General features: G+C 34.2%; 1 protein-coding gene across 4 annotated transcripts in view; it reads right to left on the bottom strand.

Annotated features, from left to right (window-relative positions):
• Positions 1-1,587: 1,587 nt before the first annotated feature.
• LOC126970942 (nephrin-like) overlaps positions 1,588-25,874 on the bottom strand; it is a 192,888-nt gene continuing 168,601 nt past the window's right edge. For 2 of the 4 annotated variants that reach the window (XM_050817083.1, XM_050817084.1), the window contains exons 9-17: positions 15,432-15,568; positions 13,152-13,311; positions 12,589-12,746; positions 11,084-11,243; positions 10,520-10,680; positions 8,319-8,517; positions 6,629-6,803; positions 4,312-4,487; positions 1,588-3,435 (exon numbers count right to left, since the gene is read on the bottom strand). In XM_050817083.1, the coding sequence (XP_050673040.1) occupies positions 3,347-3,435; positions 4,312-4,487; positions 6,629-6,803; positions 8,319-8,517; positions 10,520-10,680; positions 11,084-11,243; positions 12,589-12,746; positions 13,152-13,311; positions 15,432-15,568 (1,415 nt within the window). In that variant the 3' untranslated portion in view covers positions 1,588-3,346. The remainder of the gene's footprint in view (positions 3,436-4,311; positions 4,488-6,628; positions 6,804-8,318; positions 8,518-10,519; positions 10,681-11,083; positions 11,244-12,588; positions 12,747-13,151; positions 13,312-15,431; positions 15,569-25,874) is intronic. The other 2 variants (XM_050817085.1, XM_050817086.1) reach the window with 2 other exon arrangements.

Raw genomic sequence — 25,874 nt, 5'->3', positions numbered from 1 at the left:
AATATACCTTTAACACAAAGTAAGAACAGTCTTTTTCCTGTGGTGGATATAAATACTGTTTACTTAGGCCTGCGTGACAAATCTGTTGACTTTGGTGTTAATTGATTCTTTTCTGTAATAAAGTAATAATCTTGTCCGTCACTGAACGGTCATAATCAAAATAAGATAATTGATTTTTTTGACACCAGTTTTGCCTAAAATATTTTGGTACAATATTGTTTACCTAACGTGTACAAAAGTTTCATAAAATCATAAATACAATTTGTTATCTTTTTCAATTGATCACCCGTGAGGGTGATTCAAAATTCTATGAACGATGTGGGACTTGAACCCGTGACCTCTCGCGTTCCGTGCGAGCGCTCTTTCCAACTGAGCCAACCGTTCGTGTGACGTATCGCTTATAAAATCTTGTATGCTTTGTTCAGCTCTCAGGTTGTGGCTTCATCTACAGGATATACTTTACTTACACCTTCCCTACCTTACCCTTATAAAAAAAAGTTATATTGTGCTTTCCATAAAATGCTGCGTGAAGAGAATAAATAATAATATAATATATAAGTATAAAACACAGTCGCTTTCTCTGTCCCTATATCCCTATATATGCTTAAATCTTTAAAACTACGTTACGGATTTTGGTGAGGTATTTTTTAATAGATAGAGTGATTGAAGAGGAAGGTTTATATGTATAATAACATCTATTGAATAGTGGAGAAATACTGTTATTTTTGAGGTTTCTAGTGTGATGTCGTAAATATTTACATTTTTTCCGCTTACATTGCAAACGCAGGTTGAACCCTACGAGATTTATCAAAATAATTTACTAAGTATTGTACACATTGAAAAAGTCTACAGAAAACTCCGCTATGGTATGTGTATATCACTAATGGATATCCCATAATAACATTTTTTTTTCATTTACTTTTTACGACAAATAATGGCTAATTTTCGAAGCGATTTTTAACCAATACAGCATTAATCCTTATCTAATTAAATACCATTACTACATTGTCGATATAATATAGATCTATATGGCCCTTTACAGCATATGATTTAAATAAATATTTTCGAAGATATTACAGATTTAATAGCACTTTGAATTTAGCAGCGATCGGACGCGTTCTGGACCGATTTATCAAATTTAACACGTGTGTGTGTACAGGACAACGTCTGTCGGGTCCTCTAGTGATTAAAATGGTAAATGTCATGCCATTACATATTCTCGAAAGAAACAACCGATCCGTTATTATTATAGGTTAAATAACACAACAATTGATAGAGTGACTATGTAATAAGCATCGTTAGGAACTATTTTGGCTAGTGTAATATTTATACATTATCATACTTTTATGTAATATAAATAGCTGTAAGTTTCTTTATACAAATAAATAAATAAATAAAAAATAATATATGATGATAACATATTTGATGTTTGCTTTATCTATTACTATTTCATCTTAAAAATTTCCTCATTATAATAATTAAATACTTACTTATTTAATAAATGATACATCTCCAGATGGTAAATAGTGGAACGATGTCGGCATTCGTACGCAGTAAGTTAAATAGCTGAATTAATAAAAGTCTTAATTTTTAAAGAAATATAAATTTATTTAGGTACCAGTTTTACATTACAATGAAATGTGATACTAAAACGTATACATCATACCATTTAAAAATAATTACACAAAATATATTTATATTTTTTCCAGGCAATGTAATTTAACATTACAAGTAGTTGTCTGCTTACAAATTTATACTATTTCCTAGAATTTTGTATAAAATTTACATTAAAATATTTATTAATGGAGATATTAAATTTTATTGTTAAGTAGTATATTCTTGTAACATAACTATCACACACATTTTTAAATAAAATACTTTTTTACGAATCAGAACGCGTTAAGCTTTAAAATAATTTTTCCGGCATTTTTTTGTCGCCCCTGATCATATTCATAGTAATCTAAACGAAAAGCCAGTTTAAGAACTAATTTATACAAATATTGTATGTTAAAATTTGGAAATGTATATGAAAACCCATTTAGATTCTTAAAAAAGTATTTTTAAATATGTCTTTTTTACATTAATGACACTTAGAGAAACAGAAATGTATAATAATACCCGTAATTAAAAATATCTACTGTTTTCAAATAACAGCGGTATTAAATAAATAAAATAACTTCGGCTTATAATAATATAATACAGTTCCTAGCATTAGACTACGCTTTGGTATTAATGGCTAATATTAGATATTTTTTTATTATAAGGAGACAAACTAAATTTGATACTCGAAACTAATGCAGACTCGTCTACATTTTAACGGTGGCCTTCATAGGTGGCGTTAAAATGTTTAATATATACAGAACGTTTGAATATTGTAGTATATTATTCAAATAGATTTTAACCCCACACCAGTGGGGAATGTCTATTGGACGTGAAGTACTACAGCGGAACTTCTTTTTGCCTACAAGCAATAGTGTACTAAGTACTATTTTGGAAGGGGGAAAATAATAGTCCGACAACTACGTGCGCGACCGTGCCACGCGGTAACAGACGGTGGTGTTGCGGGGAAGGGAAACGCGTGAGACTGCCGGTACCCGCTACCCGCTGACATCTTCAGTACCCCGCCCTGCAACCGTCTGTCACCCCGTGGGACGGTCGCGCATGAAGTTGTCGGACTATAATGAAATAGGTAACTGGTGGTTTTTGAACGGCTACATAGCGTATCTATTTCTGTTATTAGCTAAAGATCTTAATAAATTTTATTAAAGTGAAACTTTTATTACAACGCCTCAATTTTTTCCTCCATGTATCGCATGTCGCATTACAGGGGACCACGGATAAGGAGTGAATTGCCTTACCTAAAGCAAAAGGAACTGCTAAAAGTCTAGGAATATGATTTATACAAACTGCAGGTTTAATAAAAATGGAAGCAATTAAACTGTTGGATATATATACCCAGTATCTTATGTGTATCACTGGGCATCGTAGATAAAATGTCGTATCGTGGCATGTCGCGACATGGTGTCTGTGATTATGTGTTTCAGCAGTATGAAGGTAAGAATGGGAAAAAATTTTTTTTTCTTATCGTCTCGAGTGCTTCTTTTGCCGACACTATGACCGGCAGCTGATTCAAATGTATGTCATTTTCATTTGAAAAAAGTCATCTCATTTTATGATCATATTCGGAATATTTAGTTCTCGACAACCATTTAAACACGAACTAACTTCTGTCAAACAGTTGCCTAAGTTTCAGAAGTGAAACTTTCCACAAAACAAATATAATTTTTGACAAGAGTTCAACACACTATTCTTAAAACAACTCAAAACAACAAGCAGAGAGAATCATTCATGGTTCAGTTTGTGTCTCCATGTTCTCGTGCGTAATTAATTCGGTTTCGTTTATGTCTCCGTCGCTGTGTCCGGAATCTGTATCTGCTGAAACAATATTGACATTACAGAAAGAAATCAAAGTAAATCTTGGTATTCGAATCTTTAACTGTTTCAATTAAAGTAAAACTTTTTAAAACCTTTTATTTTAATCTAGCTAGCAGGCCCAACAAACAATGTTCTTGATCGAAAGATTAATATTTGATAAAAACAACATAATTTAAAAATGTTATGAGTTTGGGGATGCTCAAATTTTGTCAGTTGTCAATAAATAAAAAAATCTTAGAATTCAGGTGTAAAATTGTAACTCGAATCCCAGAAATATTTGAAAAAATCCATTTGCAAGCTGTTTAGGAGAATTTCAGTGACAAATTATAATTGTTAATACAAATGTACATAAAAACACTGTATGTATGTAAGGAGAGAGACAACTTATAATTGTTAATATAAATGTACATAAAAAAAACCATGTGGTTGCTCGTTGTCACCTTTTTTTATGACAATATGGGTTGAGACGAGCAGGACGTTCAGCTGATGGTAATTGATACGTCCTGCCCATTACAATGCAATGCCACTCAGGATTCTTGAGAGACCCAACAATTCTGAGTGGCACTACAATAATTGTGCTCGTCGCCTTGAGACATAAGATGTTATGTCTCATTTGCCCAGTAATTTCACTAGCTATGGTGCCCTTCAGACAGAAGCACAGTAATGCTTACACATTACTGCTTCACAGCAGAAAAAGGTACCGTTGTGGTACCCATAATCTGGCCGGCATCCTGTGCAAGGGACCCTCCCACTGGCTTGAAACCTACTAGGCAAAAAATGTATGAGTAACCTAACGAACGGGAATCTTTTCTTAGATCACCACACGATATAACTAACGTGGTCGTCTAAATAATATAACATTGACAATTCAGTTACCATTTTGTCGTGCATCCAACGCTAGAACAGCTAGTGGTGTGTCCTCAAGTACGCCAGACCAACGAGCTGCTAACACTCTCGAACCTCTGTGTCCCCTCACTACCACTGTCGGTACTATACTTTGCGATAGTGATGTGCCGTACATCGATACACCAACATTTCTTCTGCTTGTCCCACTATAATATAATTGAAAAAACTCAAAAGTATCAACCAGTATAGCAGAATTAAACAACGCAAATGAAGGAAGAACAGTTGTGGCAAAATATAGCGGCCTTACAAATAAAATTTGCATTTAGTTATACCAGAGAATAAACCAAAAATATTCATAATGCTTACAAATAGACATGTTTTTGCTTACGATTGGTTTATTCGGACGTATAACGTTTCCTACAAGGCTTATTTGCAAGGGTGCCTGACATTCGGAAAACTTCGGAATTATGATTGTATTGACAGTCTTGTCAGCGATACAGTCAACATTTTGCAAATTCTTGGCTTATTCTCAAGTATAAGTTTATGCCAAGTTTATTTGTAAGGCAATATATATATTAGTACTACACATTCTCGGAAAATGCATTTGTATTGGTGTGACAACTGGGTCGAAACTGTGTCATTTATTTCATACATTTAAACGTGCAGAAAAGCTATTTTAAAATATTTCTAATTTAGTTCAGCTCCTATAATGTATGAAATCATTTCATTTATTTTTTGATAGGTAACTGTTTCGGATATTTATATCAACCAATAACTAAATATAGTTAAACTATTTAATAACCGTTACATAAAAATGATTCAATTATCTCTCTGAATACAATTTTTCTCAGGTTTGTGAACAATTTTCGAACTATAATATTTTACATTTAAAAAAAAATAAGCTATGATAGAAACATCATAGAAGAATATTTTCTCAGCAGTTTATAAATCATATATGCTATTTTCAATACGTACAGAAAAAAATCAGAAAGAAGTTGTTTTAAGCACATTCTATTCACGGTTCTGTTCCCGTACATACAGCTTGAAATTTATTTATTGACCATAGGGAGTGACAATAACATAACATATTGCAACAACACTTGGTAAACGGCATGAAGCTACATCAGTTCGTAAAGGGGTTGCATAGGGAGAAGAACTGATAAAAAAACTCCCAGCCCATCTTTTAAATCATATAACAACTTGACTATTTAATATAATATAATTTTAGGTAGCCTACTCAGAACCAGACATTCACAACCAAATTCCACCTTCGCACGACACGCCACAAATAAAGATATCAACCCCACCATCTGGATGTGTGGCGGACCTCCACAGTGCGGTTTTCAAGGAGCTTTCTTCCACGTACTACAAAGCTGTGAGCTTAAAATAAAAAATGAGCTTCCTTGTGCGATGTATCCGAGACGATACGACATGGGTACCTTCAAAAAACGCGCGTACGCCTTCCTCAAAGGCCGGCAACGCTCCTGTATCCTATGGTGTTGCAAGAGAATTGGGTTCTGCTGTGGTGATCGCTTAACACCAGGTGACCCGTACGCTCGTTTGTCCGCCTTTTCCGTAGAAAAAAGACAAGAACCATACATCATTATCCACTATATAATCTTCTATACTACAGTAAGCCTTCTTTGTCAAACAATATTTAATATATTTCTTGAATTTATGCTCAGTGAGTAGTATGTATATAGTAGTATGTACATATATACATAATACATATGTGTATGTATGTACATATAGTAGTAGTACAGTAGTATGTATATATATAGTACGGAGAAGTCATAATATTACATAGAGTAGAAGTTCAGAAAGATAAAACGAATAATAACATCGTAATGTTAGTGTTATGGTGTCGATAATTTTTCTCTACAAATATGTATTATTATAATATAAGCTAGCTGTCCCAGCAAACGTTGTATTGCCAATCAAAGTAAAAAAAAAAATAATAATTTGAATTTTTGGGGTATAAAAATAGATGGCGACCGTTTTAGACCTACCAAATACATCGTACATAAAACTTATCATACTACAAAATTTATTATATTCAATTGGAATCTTGCAACTCAATTGCGTATCTGTGGATGGAATAGAATAATATTAAAATCGCGATACAAAAATAGGTGTTTATTGTAGACTGAATAATAAAATAAAAGTAATAGAATTGTCAAAAAATATTAAGGCGTGGGTGACCTTTATCATTTAGGGTTATGAAAAATAGATGTTGGCCGATTCTCAGACCTACCTGGCTGTGGTGGTTTAGCTGTTTCGGAGGGGTTTGGTAACAATCACCGGGACACGAGAATTTTATGAATAAGATAAATGTAAAGAAAATTACCTTTCCTCCGTTTGTCTTGGCCGGGATTTTTTTTTGCACATTACAACAATCGACACGCAGAGTGTTGTCAATATTGTTAAAAGCACTAGAGCTAGTGACGCGCCCACGAGCAAGGCTACGCTGTTGTCTGGACTGACCGCTTGAGGAGGAGGTGGCGTCATTGTTTGAAGAGAATCTGTTAAAATATTTACCATATCAGTTAAAGTTATTTACTCAACTTAATAGTCATAAAGATATTTCTATAGCTGTTTTTAAATAATAGCCGCTTCGTTGTGTGTCTTCTACCGCATCTATCATGGAGAGTGTTTCGAAGAACTGCTTGACCTTATTCCTGCCACCGTATTCCACCTTCGCATGACACGCCACAAATCGGAATATCATCTCCGCCATGTGGATGTTTGGCGTTCCTCCACAGTGCGGTTTTCAAGGAACTTTCTCGTACCTTAAAAAACGTACAATTTAACCTTAAAGGCCGGCAATGCTCCTGTGATTCCTCTGATGTTGCAAGAGTATGTGGGCGGTGGTGATCACGTAGCACCAGGTGACTCGTACGCTCATTTGTCCTCCTTTTCCATAAAAAAATAATAATAATTGAGACAATAAACTTAAATGACGCGAGCGTACAACTTTGTCTGCGTGGACTTCAAAATTGCTTTTTTATGTGATGTGACAAGCAATTCTTTCACCTGATGGCAAATAACATGCCCTGCCCCATACAATGCATTGCTGCTCGTAATTCTTGACAAATAAGGGTAAGGCTGGGTTGCACCCAATACATTTAACAATAATAAACATGTTAAAGGACTGGTGTAGCAAAAAATGTTGTAATAGCTATAACTCTTAACCGTAACCATCCAATATTCGCCGGTTAAAGCTATAGGTAATGTTAAATAGCTATTAATTAATGTTAATAGGGATATGTCAAAAGTTTTAAATAAATATTCGATATTAACTTGATATTTCACTTTTTAACTTTAACTTTAACTATGCCAAGGCATACGATGGCGCAACACATTCGTAGACTTTGTTAAGGTCAGCGCGTTAAACCTTTACTTTAACAGCTAATATAATGCAACTCGGCCAAAGCCTCATTAATCCATTTAATTCACTAGCTGCGGCGCCTTTCAAACCAAAACATTTAATGCTTGCGTGTTTCTGCGTCACGACGGAAAAGGTATCGAGGGTATCACATACTTCACACTCTTATCCTGAAAGAAGCCTCCCACTGGTAAAAAATGAGTGCAAGGTGATAAGAAAATCCTTATAAGTAACCTAGCCTTACTTAATTAGTTCTCATAAATTTATATACACCAACCATTGTTTTTTTAACAACTTTTTCTTTTTATATCGGTATAAAATGTTACCAAGATTATACAATGACTAAAGTTATAGAAAATAATATATATATATAACAAATTTTGATAATTTTTTTTTAATACAGAACCTACCCAAATTAATATTATCAAGAATATTATGTTAATGTATTTTATGTATTTATATTATCTGATTTTAGAAATTTACATAATATACGAATTATTATTGATCAAAAAGTATTTATTAGAATACGAGAGGCAAAAACAGAATGAACTTTAAAATATAAGATCTGAAAAATTTTATAGTATTTAAATATAATGATCGGATTTATTTTGAATATTATAAAACAAATCCTAAAATACAAATACAGTCTAACCTGGTGAATCAACTTCTGCTTCAAAATTTCGTATCGGAATGCTGTGCAAGGCAGCTGGTCGGAGTGACCTTCCTCGTGGCGTCTCCGAATATATCAGGAATGTGTATCGTCCAGGTGATAAAGCATCCAGAGGAAATTGGGGAGTCACTTCATTGCTAGCCCGGTAGACTGCTTCTGTAAGACCCCGTCCAGAAATACCCTGAGAAATTCGTATGATATTAATTTTATTTTTGCTATAGTAGATATTAAATATATCCAAAATTAAATCCAAAATGTATCTTCCACGCCAATAGAAGAAAAGTCGAATCAAAACGTTAAGACACTTAAATTATTTTGATAAATGATGTGTGTTATAAATAAGTAAATAAGGCTTGTAAATTAAATACAAAATGGGTTCTCAAATTGAAAAGTAGTTTAGGTTAACTAAACTACCATAGAAAACTACTAAGCTTTTTATCTGCAGTAATTTTGTTTCTATTAAACAAAACCATAAGCTGCATCTAAAACATAAATGAAGTGGCGGCGGAAAAATATCTGCAGTGGGCTAAAGGAGGGTTGCCACTGGTTATCTATGTAACAGCACCTTCCAAAGATCAACTCCTTCATGGATCCTTATCGCTTCTGAAGATATCCCTGGAGGTGGAAGGTTTGAAATTCATGTTCTACTAGACGCTGGCTTCTTTTAGCATCGAGTATGATTTTTAGCTTATGATGAGATAATGTATTTTTTCTTTACGAGACAGATACTACCTAGCATCGAGTGCTGGTATTATCTTGGGATGAGACATGGTGTTTTATTATTTTCGAGATAGATACTACAACTGGAATCTGAAGTGAGCCCTAAGGGGTGTAGATAATACAAAGTGCTATATTATTTTCAAGATAGATAGTATTATTATTATTATTTAGAATCATTGAGCCCTAAAGTGTAGATGTTTGTTAAGTCAAGAGAAGGACAGAGGAGCAAACATATGGTTACCCGATGATCAGTGATCACCGCAGAACTCTTATTGAACACCAGAGGAATCACAACAGAGTTTTCGATCTTACCAGTGGGAGGCTCCTTTGCACAGGAGGCCGGCTAGATTTTGGGTACCACAACGACGCCTATTTCTGCCGTGATGAAGTAATGTGTAAGCATTACTGTGTTTCGGTCTGAAGAGCGCCGTAGCTAGTGTTATTACTGGGACACAACTAACTTGTACAAATGAGACTTAACATCTTATGTCTCAAGGTGACGAGCGCAATTGTAGTGCCGCTTAGTTTTTGGATTTTTCAATAATCCTGAAAGGCACTGCGCATTGTGATGGGCAGGGCGTATCAATAATCATCAGTCGTCGTTGAACGTCATGCTCGTCTCGTCCCGTATTGGCATAAAAAAAATTATAAAGCGACGGATTAACTTACAACTGAATATATACAGAAACAGAAATATGAAAACCCAAAAGCGTAACTCAACGCCACTTATTTAACAAGAGCGTCGCAATGTGGACTGGGTGTCTTATAACACCATAGTGCTGCATTTAAAGGAAGTTTTCGGTACATTGCAACCAAATGCTGGAATAAACTTTCACCTCCTCCTCGTGAATTACGAAACGTCAAAAATTTTCGTCAGAGATGTAAGTAAGGATTCTTGGAACGACAAAACAAGATCAGTTTTGGGAGCATTGGTGGTGAAAATATAGGTGTAGTCCAGTATTATAGTTATATGTTTCTTTCAATACTACAAAAACATCTAATATTTTACTACCGACTTTTTTTTATTGAGATTTATGTATATATTATTATAAGGTGTTATTTATTATATGTTGAGCGCACTGTTTCTCCAAAGTTAAACGGGCACCGCTGAAAATCAGTGCTGTTTCACAGCCACGGCCGTGGCACGATAATCCTGAGTCGGTGACTCATTTCCTGCACTGCACAGGAACTCTAATATTAAACCAATTACTATTAAAATACGCTCTTTTTCGGTTTGTTTTGTACTTTTATCTTTTTATATTAAGTATATCCTGTGAGTGTTTTGTGAAATAAATATTTTTCTTTCTTTCTTTCTTTCAAAACACATTGGTGAGTGGCGGGCGAGGATTGAATCAGGGGTACTGTCGTGAGAGTCAGTGATTATAACTATTGCGACACCGACCCTAAGCAGATCATCAGTGCTGCTTGGTTTTGGTGTGCTGCTGACGATACCACCACCTCACCTGGTCGTTCATGGTGGCGTCTAGTTGGTTCCGAACAGGTTCGTGCTGGCGTACCTCCAACGCCTCTAGGATGAAGCGCTGTGGCAAACCGCCATCATGGCCAGGCTCGCACCGGATAAACCCATCTTCCACCTCACAGTTATTTGGTGGTTCAGGATAAGCTGCGTAAAAAGAAACATTCGTTTATGGATTGGATGTTCTTATTTTATTTGAATGAGACGAGTGGTTGGGAAAACTACTTTTTTTTAGGTTTTTAATTTAACTAAATGTCTTTAGCAGCTTTATTAACTAAATCTTTATGATATAATAAATTAATATTAAGAAGAGACAAGATGAAGGGACAAATATACTATAACCAATTCTCTTGAAATTTACTATTGCGGTAATTAATTCTTCTGAAAGGGCCACTTCTACCACGTGTTAAAATTGTTGTGCGTGAGGAGAAATTGTTGTATGAATTTCAATATGCCCTCGATAGTATGCGAAAAATGAACACTGGGGTTGTTGGAAGTGAGCATCACATCTAAGTGAAGTTGTGATGCTTCTCTCTTTAGGACAAATCACCTGCAGGCATTATCCTGAAGAGACACGGTTCCCGCTGGTTTCCAACATCATTACTGGCCCAACAAGCTAGCCAACCAAGATCCTGGTCACTATCTAGCTGCGGCAGACCATGGATGACACTGCTGGTCGATCCCATCACAGTGACATTAGAAGCTGGTATCTGCAAAATACGTAAGAACTCTCAAAATATTTGATGAGTCACTAAGAAACTTTAATTGTTATTATAGGGCTAGTCCAATTTATCCGTATAATCTAGATATATTTTGTATATTATTGTAAATTACATTAGTTAAATCATAGTTAAAAAATCGTTTTTCGGTAGGTTTCCATAAATTCTCCTAAAGATCTTGTAAAAATCACAGAATGCGCTTAAAACTTTCTGTGATATAGCTTGAGGCTTTTACTGCGTTCAAAATCATACAATGCAGTCTGAAAATAGAGTACTCATACGATAAGAGAGACTGCCCTCATTTCTCTGACCCCTTGTTAAACTAATACAATTGATAATGATGATGTAAATGACATGAGATCTCCTGGGGCTCCACCCAATATGAGGGTACCCCAGGGGTCTATTCTTTTTCCCCTATCTAATATTTTCTACCATATTTAATTCGCTTATATTTAAATTTAAATGAAAATATACAACACATGAAGCAGTTAATAAAGATTTTGCTCTCTAACATTGTACATTGGTTTAGTGCCAATTACAAACAGTTAAACAGCAAATAAGCGATGTATATAAAATTTTGAACACAACAACGCAGTTCTGTTTAATGTTGAATTAACACAGTGTTGATGTATTCTAAATTTTATAAGAGATGAGCTCGAACCATTGAAATTTATAAAATTTTCTGGGTGGTACAGTTGATTTTCATCAGTAAGAGGCTTCACAAGATGCTGGCTGGGTATATACCACGGCGGCATCTTTTTCTGAATGTGAACCAGTAAGATTTAAAGTATCCTTACACAGTTAGCTTCTTCAAAACACATTTTATTCTATAGAAGAGTTTTTGACCACAAAGAGTAAAGGATTTCGACATTGCATTCTAAGTGGATTATTCTTATCTTGACTACAGTAATTTTTTTGTATTATATCAAATTATAATTTTGTATAAATATGAAATAAATTAAATCATATTGTAATAATTTTTTAACTAATAGGAGATACTTTAAGCTATTGTAAGACCAAATTTGTACTACCCTATTTAATAGCAAATAAATAAATATTAATGAATGAATGAAAATAATTTGCATACATCATTTTGTTTTATTTTGAAGGGCGCCGAAGCTTTCTAAATCACTGCATTTTATCTCAAAGAAAACGTGCGGATTGCGATGCCGCTCATAATTTCAAGTTCAACAGTTCTTGTTCTTGTTCGTCGTCTCATAAATAAATGCGTCTGATGCACACCTTTCTGCAGCATTCACGGTATAAAAATAAGCAACTAATTTATATAGACATGGCTCACTTTGCGAAAAAGTATACGTATATATATTTTGTATACCGGCAGAACATCCTTGGTGCCATTGTACGTCCAATAGAACCTCAAAGGGCCTGCATCTCTCGTTGATGGAGCACTGACAGAGCATCGGGCCCTGACTTCTCCACCTGGTGCACCAGCCAACTGCTGCACGACGCTACCAGCCGAACATTCTGGTCGCGCTGTTAAAGAAAACATTTTGAACCAGTGACCCTGAATAACCCAATTTTTCTAATCTCTGGGTTCAAATAGCAATAGATGCAAATAAATATAATATAGTCTCTACTTAAAGGTACTCCTGTACGATCGAAAAATACTTATTGTAATAATTCGGAAGGATTTTAGAAAAGTGGAGGTTTTTACTCAATTGGCAAGCCTATTTGTATGGATATTGCATGATATTAAGAACTCATACTCAATAACTTCAACTAAACTTCTTAAGCGGAAGTTACAAAATATTCCTTCACCACTTGGCATTCTATAGAAAATATTAAATTGTCTTTGACATTTAAAAAATAATTGTTGGACAGGCACTATTTTGGAAGTGTCAAGTGCCCTATGCCTAAGAGGAGATACTTGTGACTCACATAAAATATTAATACTGATTGGTTCACTCAGTCCACTGCCTTCGGAGTTCCACGCTCGACATTTATACCTCGTGGAATGATGTCGTCTCAACCCCCGCAGATATATCTTTGGTCCTTCCACAGATATACCACCGATAGGGTCGTCCCGAACTAGATGATCCTGCAATGATCATAACGTTAGCCAAGAATTGAAAAAGTATTTATCTACACCCATGCCTTAAATCCTCTATTAAAGATTCTAAAACAGCTTATTGCCAACATTAAAACACCCAATGTTCTAATAACCATTACATCATCCAAACGAGTATTGTAATGAAATTCAGTACAACATTACATTATTCGTTTTCATAATAACACTCCTTTGGATGATTACAAGGACTGGCTTTTTTAATATTAGCAGTAAGCTAACTGTTTATCTACCTACACCCATGCTTTAAATCCTCTATTATAAGATTCTAAAACAGTTAGCTTATTGCCAACATTAAAATACCCAATGTTCTAACGCTAGATTCTTTTTGAGTTTTACAATTTAATTTTGCGGCAAAGAACTCAATATTGTTTTATCACCAATACCATCGAAATCCCATTATCCGAAAGCTTCGTTGCAAAACTAATTTCACGGCGGTCGCTGTTAATGGACCGTTATTATAAAGTTATTACTTTTCACCGTCATAATAAATTGAATTTTCATGTCGTATTAATTAAATACTAATTACTCGGTCACGTGTTGTCACGCCAGTGTTACTTATGTTCAACTTGTATTTACTTAAGTTTCAATTTGCGTGATGCTGCTTAAATGCTTTTCTAGATTTCCTGTGGATTTTCTTTGGGCAGTTTTGTAATTATTGCTACAAAAATATTGACACTTTGGAACAACTGCATTAAGATGATGAAATTCTAATTTGTATGTCCAATCTGTCTCCATATCTTGTGCATTTTTCAAATTTTACACTTGGTATTGGGTTATTAAAATCACAGGATAAAGATTAATATTGCAGTAGTTTTTCTTATTCACAGCTATAGTTGAAATAGCTGCTTTAGATACCGGCTAATAAGATTCAATTCAAGTCGTACTCAGTTCATAGTTGCGTTGGATTCATAACACATTGGTAAATCAGTTAACGCACAGTTACGATCTACTCATACTTATTATGTACCTAAGTACTAAAGTCTTATTTTTTTCACAGCTGTCATAGTCTATCTAGAGGCATAAATCATCTAAGGTAATAAGCATATTAAATCAGAATATTTTTTGTTGATCAACCAACATTAAATGTTTTCCAAGCACAACTACTTTCCTATTTCACAAAAAGAATGTACAGTTATGAATTCCTAGTTGAAAATTAAAAATTTTAATTGCACTCATGAACTCCCGCATGTTATTTGTAAATATAGTTTTTCTGAACTTTATAATGAGATACGAAACAACAAACAAGTTTCTCACGAACTTTATTATATTTGAGCTTAAACAAACTTCATTATGCCTGCTTTCCTTCATGTTATAATTAATTATACCGAAAACATGTTATCAGCAGCTGATAATCTTTCATAATAAAGTAAAGTTATATTTGTCATAACAAATGTTTAATATGTTAAGCTAAAATAGATTTCTTCGATATAAAGATGAGCCGATGTTATATTATGTGAGGCTGGTTAGTAAATCAGCTTGCTTATCTTGCTAACTGCTTGTTTAACTTCAACAACTTTAACTTTAACACTTCGCTAATTATACTCATGTCCAGAAGATTTCATTATAAATATTCGTTTTCTTAAATAACGCCAAAATTCGCCAGAAAATGTTAACATTTTAAAGTGTTTTTTTTTTACATGTGTGAGTTAATAAGAGCCAATAGCCAATCGAAATTTCAGCGTTGCTTTTGCAACCGCACAATTGCAAGTGTAGTAAATGGGTGGTATCATTCGAAATAAAATGTGTGTAGTCTAATAAAATAAAAAGTAATGACTTACAAAATATATCCATGAAAATAAAGAGTATTCAATAAAAGAAATTTAAGAGATTTTTATATTTGATGTAGGCTACTTTGTATCTACATATAATTTTTTATGACAATAAGGAACGAGCAAAGCAGGAAGTTCAGCTGATGGTAATTGATACGCCCTGCCCATTTCAAAGTAGGCCACTGAGGATTCTTGAAAAATTCAAAATTCTAAGCGGCGCTAGAATTGTGCTCGTCACCTTGAGACATAAGATGTTGTTAAGTTTTGTTTGCCCAATAATTACACTAGCTACGGCGTTCTTCACACATTCAGTTAACTTACCTCAAAATCTTTATAGAAAGAGAAATTATACGCTGGTGGAGATGCATCAGCAGAACATAAAAGAACAGCATCTTCATCTTCACGAAGCAGCCGAGGCTCTTTCGGTTCGATCAGAGATATTTGAGGAATCGGTGGATCTGAAGCAATAAGACAAATTAATTAAGTAAAAAACTGGTAATTAACAGATTACAACAAAATATATAAAATAAGGGATGACACGAGCAGGACGTTCGGCTGATGGTAATTGGTACGCTCTGGCCATTACAATGCAGTGCCGCTCAGGATTCTTGAAAAACCCAACAATTCTGAATGGCACAACAATTGCGCTCGTCACATTGAGATATAAGATGTTAAGTTTCTTTAGTAATTTCACTAGTTACGGCGCCCTTTAGACCGAAACACAATTATGGCTTACACATTTTTATCCAGATTGAATGATTAGCATGGCTCCAACTGTAAAAGTTATAGGAATTTGCGTGACTTTTTCTCACGGTCTTTAAAAAAATTGAAAAAAAATATAACCTTTATATAAACCGGCGAGAAATGGTTTCAACCACGCGCCATTTTGGCGATTTTTTGGGATAGCAATCTTAAATGGGTTAACAATGAAAACTTCTCGCACCTGTAAATCAATGCTAATTTTCACAGGCTGACAGCCAAACTAAGATCTCAACACCTCTTTTGTATTTTCCTATCACAGACACAGTACAAGTTTCTCAACTGCATTATTGTTCCATAAAGCAAGTTATTATTGCATTAATTAACAGACACAAGGACGCACTACCAACTCCTTCAATTAGTTCATGTTTTGTGTACACATGAGTTGTATCACCTAACAATACGACGTTGTTACTTTATACAGCTATATTTATTGCAGCGTCGCGTCGTTTGAATATTTGCGCTGCAAGGGGTCACTACCAAAATTGGAGAGGTTATTTCCAGTGTGCCCGCAAGGTTCATTATAAACTCAAAGTCGATATTGGAATAGGCTGAACAAGCTTTGGCGAAACACAGTTCTAGCTTTATGACGGTCGAGGCTTATTATATCGTTATACACGTTTGGATTTATATCATCGTAAAGTATTGAAAGATATCTTATATCTTTAAACGAACAATTCTTGAATATATATAATCTGAATCTTGGAAACGGCTCCAACGATTTTAATGAAATTTAGTATACAGGTAGTTTCAAGAAATCGATCTAGATATGTTTCAATTTTAAAAAATGTAGTTTTATCCGTGTTTTAATGAGAAACAGCTACATTGTTGTAGCATTAGAATACAATGTTAAATTTCGCCTCTATATACAAGACTATAATAATAGCTCAGTTGGGACGTTGGGTGATCCGGAAAGCAGAAGACCCCAGTTCGAAATCAAATGTCCTATTTGTTTTTTTGGTTCAAGTTTTGCACATTCTTAAAAATCCGATCAGCAAACATACTATTTCTTGTTTTATAATAATAATAATAAAATTTATTGCCTTCAAGTAAATTTAAGTATAAAAAATTAACTTATTATATACATATATTAAACACCACATTATTTCACCAGTGGGAGGCTCCTTTACTCAGGATGCCGGCTAGATTATGGGTACCACAACGGCGCTTCATTCTGCCGTGAAGCTGTAATATGTAAGGATTACTGCGTTTCGATCTGAAGGGTGCCGTAGCTAGGGAAATTACTGGGCAAATGAGACTTAACATCTTATGTCTCAAGGTGACGAGCGCAATTGTATTCCACTCAGAAATTTTGGGTTTCTCAAGAATCCTTAGCGGCAATGCATTGTAATGGGAAAGGCTTATTAATTACCATCATCTGAAGTAGGACAAAGGGGAGTAGGTTCAGCTTATGCTACTTGAAATAATTTTTTCCCGCAGCGCTGGTTTTAAGCCAACCTCATCTAAGGTGTTAGGTGGGATACATATTAAAGAGAGGGAAAAGTAATAACTATTATAATGTAGATAAAGAAATTGAAACTTTATTTAAATGTATCATCCTCTGTATTTATTAGTGTATTTGAGTACGTGAATGTGAGTTTTATATAAATACTAGCTGACCAGACAGACGTTGTTCTGTACATAATAAATAAAATACCGTTTTTGATGAATTTGTCAATAATTTTTCATTGTAACATAATAATATGCTCCTTGTTGTTATAATGAAATTGTTTCACAGCAGAACTGTCAAACCGCGCGTCAGAAATACTCTCACAGAAAATATGTCCAAACAAAACAAATATTGGAAATAAAAATAATTATGGGTCCCAAATCGAAATAAAAACTATCCTATCTCTTAAGTTGGACTAAACTGCACTCCATGAAGTAATCCCCATTGAAATCCGTTCATTAGTTTAGGAGTCCATTGAGGACAAACATTGTGACACGAGATTTATATATATTAAGATATGAGTGTGCGCCAATAAGTCAGTTTAAATGTAATATAAATGTTGTTGCAAATGTAATTGTTAAATTATGAATAATATTTATTTCAGTTGTTTCCTTACACAATAATTGAAATTTTCGGCTTCCTGTTGTTTTTTTAATAAAGCCATTTTATATTTACCCTTAAACCAATTTATATTTTGTTATAATGATTTTATGATTATGATGACATATGTGCAGATGACTGCAAAAGAGATTGCACCTTAAAAATATTGAAATAAAAGTAATTTATAAAAAATTGGGTATTTAGTTCAACCGGCTTAAAAAAACGGATTTCCAGTCAACTTGAAAACAAACTATACAACATCTTATTCTTCTATTGGGCTTTTATAGGCAACCAGTTACTATAATATTATATTCATGATCCATTCCCTTCGTCGCAGTAAACTTATTAAACATATTTTCCAGGTATCACAATTTGGACCAATATTTAAGCTCATTTTTTGACGACCCATATAGCCTAGTGGTTAGTTACCTTGCCTACTGAGCTAGAGGTCCCGGGTTCGAATCTCGGTAGGTGCAAACATTTATATGATGAATGTGGATATTTGTTTCCGAGTCATGGGTGTTTATAAGTATTTATGTATGTTTAAGTAAGTATATTTTATTAAATATATCGTTGTCTTGCACCCATAGTACAGGCTATGCCTAGTTTGGGGCAAGATAATTTATGTAAAATTGTCTCAATATTTATTTATTATTTGAAATTAATTACTTATTTACTGTTATTATTTAAAAGGTAGACAGTAGGTACTTATAGAGCTTTTGATCACCTCCACCATGTATTTTATCAGCATACCAAGACAATTTAACCGTTTGTAAAAAGCAAAAATAAAATATCATGTGGATTTTATCACAACAAACTGGCCATAAATATTGTTTCAAGTTAAATCTTTTAATTTTTATTGAATTCAAATTTCATTCATTCACTTTAATAGAATTATAATCACAATAATGGAATAGGATGTCAAAGAAAACATAATTGCAGTGATTGCCTAGCCTAATGTGAGTTTGAAGATGACGGTCATTTTCAAGACTCTTCAGATGCTATATATCAGACGTATGTTGGTTTATGGTATTTACTATCGATAGCTATAGTAACACATATAATATTGATGAGACCGCATGCCCGTTCCGGGGTCTTCAATACGTAAATGTTTAATTTAGCACAAGTTTGATCAAATCCTACCAGTGGGAGGCTCCTTTGCACATGATGCCGGCTAGATTATGGGTACCCCAAGGCACCTATTTCTGCCGGGAAGCAGTAATGTGTAAGTATTACTGTGTTTCAGTCTGAAGGGCGACGTAGCTAGTGAAATTACTGGGCAAATGAGGCTTAACATCTTATGTCTTAAAGTGGTTAGCGCAATTGTAGTGCCGCTCAGAATTTTTGGGATTTTTCAAGAATCCTGAGCGTCACTGCATTGTAATGGGCAGGGCTTTTGAATTACCATCAGCTGGACGTCCTGCTCGTCTTGTCCCTTATTTTCATTTAAAAATATCCTACAGCGTGAGCAACTGCCTCCATGTTTTGAGACTTAAAGATAAAAACTCTTATTATGCCCACAATAACATGGAAAATCTATAAAGCTTTCACATTTTCAGCGACAGTAAACATTTAAATACACGTACAAAACAATAAACACGAAGCAACATCCCGCACAACGTGATTATTGTACAACTGCATACTTAGCTCGTCCACTTTGTCAGCACGCGCTTTGAATAAATTAAATTTAGACTTAATCGAATATTATTTGGACTGCGCCAATTGTTGTTAATGCATGCTTTGTGTAACGTAATTGGATTTCGAATAGATTTGTGTCCAATACCGAACTAACTACAAAATAGGACGTAATTATTTAGATTAAACTATTATTTTATTGTATGAAAAAGAATTAATTTCATGTAGTTAATGTTATTGTTTTTTCAAAAGCCGGGAGATAATGCCTCCGACACTTTTTACGCAAAGGGTCCTTTCGATAAGCCAACTACCCTCGGAAACTGTTATTTGACAGAAACAATATGAATGTAGGTTTACCAGGCGCTTAGACATAGCAAATCAAATCAAAATCACTTTATTCATGTATGCCAAGGAAATTACACTTGTGAATGTCAAATGATTCCTTTTTTTTATACTTACCGCCACTTCTGAAAAGGTGGAGCCTTAATGAGAAGAAGAGGCAAAAAACTCACTCTCTACATATTTTAAAAAGCTTCATCTTTTTACAAATTTCAATTACAATATATACAAAGCGATGCAACTAAAATACTCATTGCTTTACATGAGTAATTATTAAAAAAAAGTTAATGTGAATTACATGAGTATTGAGCACAGTAGATGCATCAATAATAACTTTAATTTTCAAGAACATGAAGCCGAGTTTCTGGTAACAGGATTATCCTGCCACCAGAAGTAGCGCCCGTTGAGTTGAATAATTCAAATCAAATCAAAATCAGTTTATTCGCGTAGGTCACGGAAATGAATGTCAAAAAAAAATCTTATTGAATCTACCGCTACTTCGTAAAGGGTTGAGCTAACGAGAAGAAGTGGCAAGAAACTCATTGCCACTCTTTTATATCAAGATTTACATAATAATAATAATAATAATAATGAAACTGAAATATATCCATTGTTCAAAGTTTAACTGAAAGGTTTTGATGTAATAAAATATTTAGTCAGTCCGGTGGCTGAATTTCACAGAAATTTATCTCAATTAAAACTTTTGTAAAACCAACTTGCGTTCCGTTATCTACTTCTTACACTTGAAGAAACTTACCTGGAAAATATAGAACAACTTAAGAAGTATCCGATTTTGAAAGCATCGGTTTTTCTAGTGTATTTAAATAGTTGTGAATCATACATATTATTTAATATAGATGTTTGTTTCCAAGTCATGGATGTTTGTATGTATTTATGTATGTTTTAGTAAATATATCGTTGTCTTGTACCCATATGACTATGACTAGTTTGGGGCAACATAATTTGTGTAAAAGTGTGTCAATACTATTATATTAAATAATCTATTTAAGTATTAATTTGTATTTACAATTATGACATATATGACAATATGTATTATATATTATAATATTATGCACATCTGTGCATCTCGCGATCTCGCAAGCTGACAACAATGTAATATTATCGTTATAATATTATTATAATTATATCGCCAAAATTCCAAAAACACCGATAACGCTCCTGTGATTCCTTGGGTGCTTCAGGGTTATATGGATAAACATGACTCTGGAGACATATTTATGCGACCATCGATGATAAAATCTGAATTCTATAAGCGGTAAATCGCTCAGGTATTGCATGAGTCAGAATTGACGAGCAGCTTTGGGAAACTTACCAACAAATAGCCATTACAAGTGTATAAAATTATACAACAAATTACCTGAGGACTTGAAAATACTGTCAAATAAAATATTTATACCAAGACTCTTATGGCTGCTTGAAAATATTTTTTATAGTATACCAAACACTATATGGGCAGTAGCTTTAAAAAGCAATGGTGAAAACTTAGCAATTCGTATAAAGGGAAAGCCTTTGATCATGACACAAGGCTCTTCACCTCTATAAGCATCCATCACTTTAACTTCCCGAGAACTTTTGCAATTAAACAACCAGGTTTGTCACTGGGCGCAGCATACTGGTCGTTGTTGATATTGCTCGAAGACCGAAGTCAGTAAAAGTTAGAATTATATTTTAATAAGAGAATTTATATTAAACTTCTTGCGCATCATTTCACTTTCACAGTTTAATTATCTTTATATATCTTCTTATATCTATATATATATAAAAATGAATTGCTGTTCGTTAGTCTCGCTAAAACTCGAGAACGGCTGGACCGATTTGGCTAATTTTGGTCTTGAATTATTTGTGGAAGTCTAGGGAAGGTTTAAAAGGTGAATAAATATGAAAGTGTTCGGAATTAAAAAAAACAACAATTTTGTTTTTCCTTTGATGTGTCCCCATAGTCCGATATTTGTTTTGTATGGACATATTTTCTATAAGAGAATTTATTAACGCACGGTTTGACAGTTCTGCTGTGAAACAATTTCATTACAACAAAAGGAAGCATATTTTACGAAATAATTCTTGATGTTATGATATATTATTGACAAACTAATACAAAACATTATTTTATTTATTATATACAGAACAACGTCTGTCGGGTCAACAATTTTATATAATATATATAAAAATGAATTGCAGTTCGTTAGTCTCGCTAAAACTCGAGAACGGCAGGGCCGATTTCGCTAATTTCGGTCTTGAATTATTAGTGGAGGTCCAGAGAAGGTTTAAAAGGTGAATAAATTTGAAAATCCTCGGAATTAAATAAAATCAATGATTTTGATATTTCTTTGATTTGTCCCCCGTCGTTCCGAAATCAAATTAAAATAATAGTTTTAAATGAATAACTGAAAATGAACTTAATTTTAGGTAACTGTAGTATAGATTAACTTCAGTTGTTAATAGATTATTTTTATGTAGATGATTAATCTTAAGTTTTGTCCAAAAATTAAATATCTGAACCTAACCGCACCAACAAAACAAAACAAAAAGTTTATCGGAAAGCTTTGAATTGATTAACAAACTGTATCGTAACTGTGTGTCTATCAATATCAAATTTAAACCTTATAAATAACCAGTATTTCAGGAAAACTCTGTTTTGTAAGTGAGGAATATCGTGTGTAATCGATAGTAATAATAAAATTTTATTCGTACCGAGCAATTTTTTTTATTTGTTTTTATAAAAAAGGTTTTTGTTTTCGTTTGTTTTATGTTTATTTTATGCAAAAGTTTAGGTATTTTATTTATCGATTGAGGCAGTACGAAGTCTGCCGGGTCAACTAGTTTTAAATAAGTTTCTGAATCGCAGCCGATGAGCAAATGCATCAAATAACTCAATTGTTAAATACATCGAAAATGATAAAAACAACATATACCGAGGTATGCAAATATCGTACAAAAAACAGAGAAACGTACAAGAAATAATAAGACGAATCTAAAAATGCTTACAAGAAGTTTTGAAACATGGAATAATTAAAAAAAAGTGACTTGTCTATCAAAGTTAAACCAAAAAGATTACCATAATTTACCCATGCAGGTCAAACTTGGAAGTTTACAAATAGGAAAGATTCTAAAATTAGATCAGGTCAAAGATGAATAAGATACGAGGAGGAAGTTCAGCTGATGATAACTTATATGTCCTGTCCATTACAATACAGTGCCGCTCAGGATTCTTGAAAAACCCAAAAACTCTCAACGGCACTACAATTGCGCTCGTAACCATGAGACATATGAATATGTTCAGTCTCATTTGCCCAGTAATTTCCCTGGCTACGGCGCCCTTCAGACCGAAACACTGTAATGTGTACACATTACTGCTTCACGGCAAAAATAGGCGCCGTTGTGGTACCCATAATCTAGCCGGCATCCTGTGCAAAGGAGCCTCCTTGGTTAAATTTGTGACCACGTTTGTGATGACTCTATCACTGTTAAAAGATGGTGATGGACTGGTCACAAAGGTGGACTTACAGGATATCACGTTGAAAAGCCACAAGGCTCTAGATACAGCGGTCGACCATCAACCCGATGGTCTGATGATACCATACAAGTGGCTGGCGAACAGTGGATGGAGACTGCAAAGAATAGGAACACTTGGAAATCTCTAGAGAAGGCCTTTACCTATGAGAACGAGGGGTTCTTACAACCATTATTAATTGAACCAACCAAAATTGAAAGTAAAAAGTAATAGGAATAAGATTTTTTTTGTATTTCAGATACTAACATCTAACATTTAATAATATAACATTTACTAATATCTAACATTTAAACAATATGTACAAATAATTTCATTTAAGCAAAAATATAAGTCTCATTTATAATTTTATTATTAATTATTCAATTTTTCATGACGTATTTTAATGCTTCAAGAGTCATAATATTTGAAAAACTGGTAGGAACTGGATGCTTCGCAATTATCTACTCTCTTTTCTTGAAACTTTGTCATGGCAAATTATAGTGCAGACGGATCCTGTAAAAAAAGACATAGAGATATACCATTGACAACAGAGGCATTGGCATCTGAGTGGCTAATCTAAACACAGTTGTTTCTTGCGCCAGCTTATAACAAAAAATTGTCACCGAGCAACACAGTTCACACGCAAATCTCAGAACGAAATATACGCATATCATGTATGTCAATGACCAAATTGCCTCGCATTAATTTCTCGGTGCAACGCCACGCATTAATCTTTATCCTACATACACTGAGAGGAAATAACACGCACCTTAGCATCAGGAGTTCCTAGAGGATTAGCGAGGGCCCCTCGACCTCGACCCTTGACATCTCGCCTCGGAATCTCAGGTACATCGGCCTATTATTTAGCTATAACTGATTTGCAGTTTTAATAATATTATATTATGTTTCCTACTGTGAAGATGGGTTGATAAGCAATACAATTTCTTCTGAGCTTCAGCAATCGTTGAAATAATATACTAAATGGAGTCAACGTTTATCGGCAAAAGTGGCGAGTGATAAGGAATTCTATGTGAATTTGGCGTGCAGATGTGGAGCGGATCGATAGTTGGCCTGGTGCCATATAATATTGCAACCTGATGAAAAACGTAGGTGATAGCTGGGTCACTAGCAGGACTTACTTACTGCACGTTTATATATATAATATCCGGACGACCGAGCCTTGGTCGGATTTTTATTTATTTACTGTGTGCAAAACTTAAACAAAAAAAAAACTATTAACCGGAGTCTCCTGTTTTCCGGATCACCTAATGATCATCTGAGCTATTATAGTCTTGTATATATTGGCGAAATTTACCTTTGTATTATAATGTTATTGTAGCTGTTTCTCATTAAAACCCGAAACTACATTTTTTTAAATTGAAACTAGCTAGATCGATTTATCGCCCCCGAAATCCCCTGTATACTAAATTTTATGAAAATCGTTGGAGCCGTTTCTGAGATTCAGATTACATTATATATAACATACATACAATAATTGCTAAAGGATATCAGATACGTTATTTTTATTTTCAATTCATATAAAGATCGTCTTAATAACAGATGAGTTATAAAGTAAAAGGAACATGGTAGTGGTTTAATTGTTATTATTCTATTTTTTTTTTAATGGAAAAGGAGGACAAATCAGCATACGGATCACCTGGTGTTGAGTGATCACCTCCGCCCACATTCTCTTGCAACGCCAGAGGAATCATAGGAGCGTCGCCGGCCTTTAAGGAAGGTGTGCGCGCTTTTTTTGAAGGTACCTAAATCCCGGAAACACCGCACAAGGAAGCTCATTTCACAGCTTTGTGGTATGAGGAAGAGAGTTCCTTGAAAATCGCCACACATCCTAATTTGTGGCGTGTCGTGTGAAGGTGGAATTCTAATAAAGATCATCTTTACTACATTAACTGTTTACATAGGTAAGTTAAAAATAAAATGAAAATGGCGGTGGATTAAAACTTATTATTTTTTTTTAATAAATAGTTCGCGTAAAACGTAATTAACTGGTCCCGACACGACTAATGAAACTTTAAATTTAGATAATTTTACAAGTAGAACGCTCCTTGCACAGGATGCCGGCTAGATTAGGCAGTAATGTGTAAGTATTATTGTGTTTCAGTCTGAAGGGCGCCGTAGCAAGTGAAAGTACTTGGCAAATGAGACTTAACATCTTATGTCTCGAGGTGACGAGCGCTATTGGATTGCCGCTCAGAATTTTTGTGTTTTTCAAGAATCCTGTGCGTCTGTGCATTGTAATGGGCAGGGCGTATCAAATACCATCAACTGAATGTCCTGCTCGTCTCGTCCCTTAATTCCATAAAAAAAAGCATACTACCACCTCCTCATCTACCCTCCTTTTATTGGCTGTGGGTTTTCCACTTTAAGTCCCGTTAGCCTTTTCCCCGACAGATGAAACAATTTACAAACAGCGTAATTCTTTTCGATTCTATTCGAAAACTTTATAATA

Source organism: Leptidea sinapis, chromosome 22, assembly GCF_905404315.1.
Source record: "Leptidea sinapis chromosome 22, ilLepSina1.1, whole genome shotgun sequence".
Classification (NCBI taxonomy): domain Eukaryota; kingdom Metazoa; phylum Arthropoda; class Insecta; order Lepidoptera; family Pieridae; genus Leptidea; species Leptidea sinapis.
This window is presented reverse-complemented; position numbering and strand designations above follow the sequence as displayed.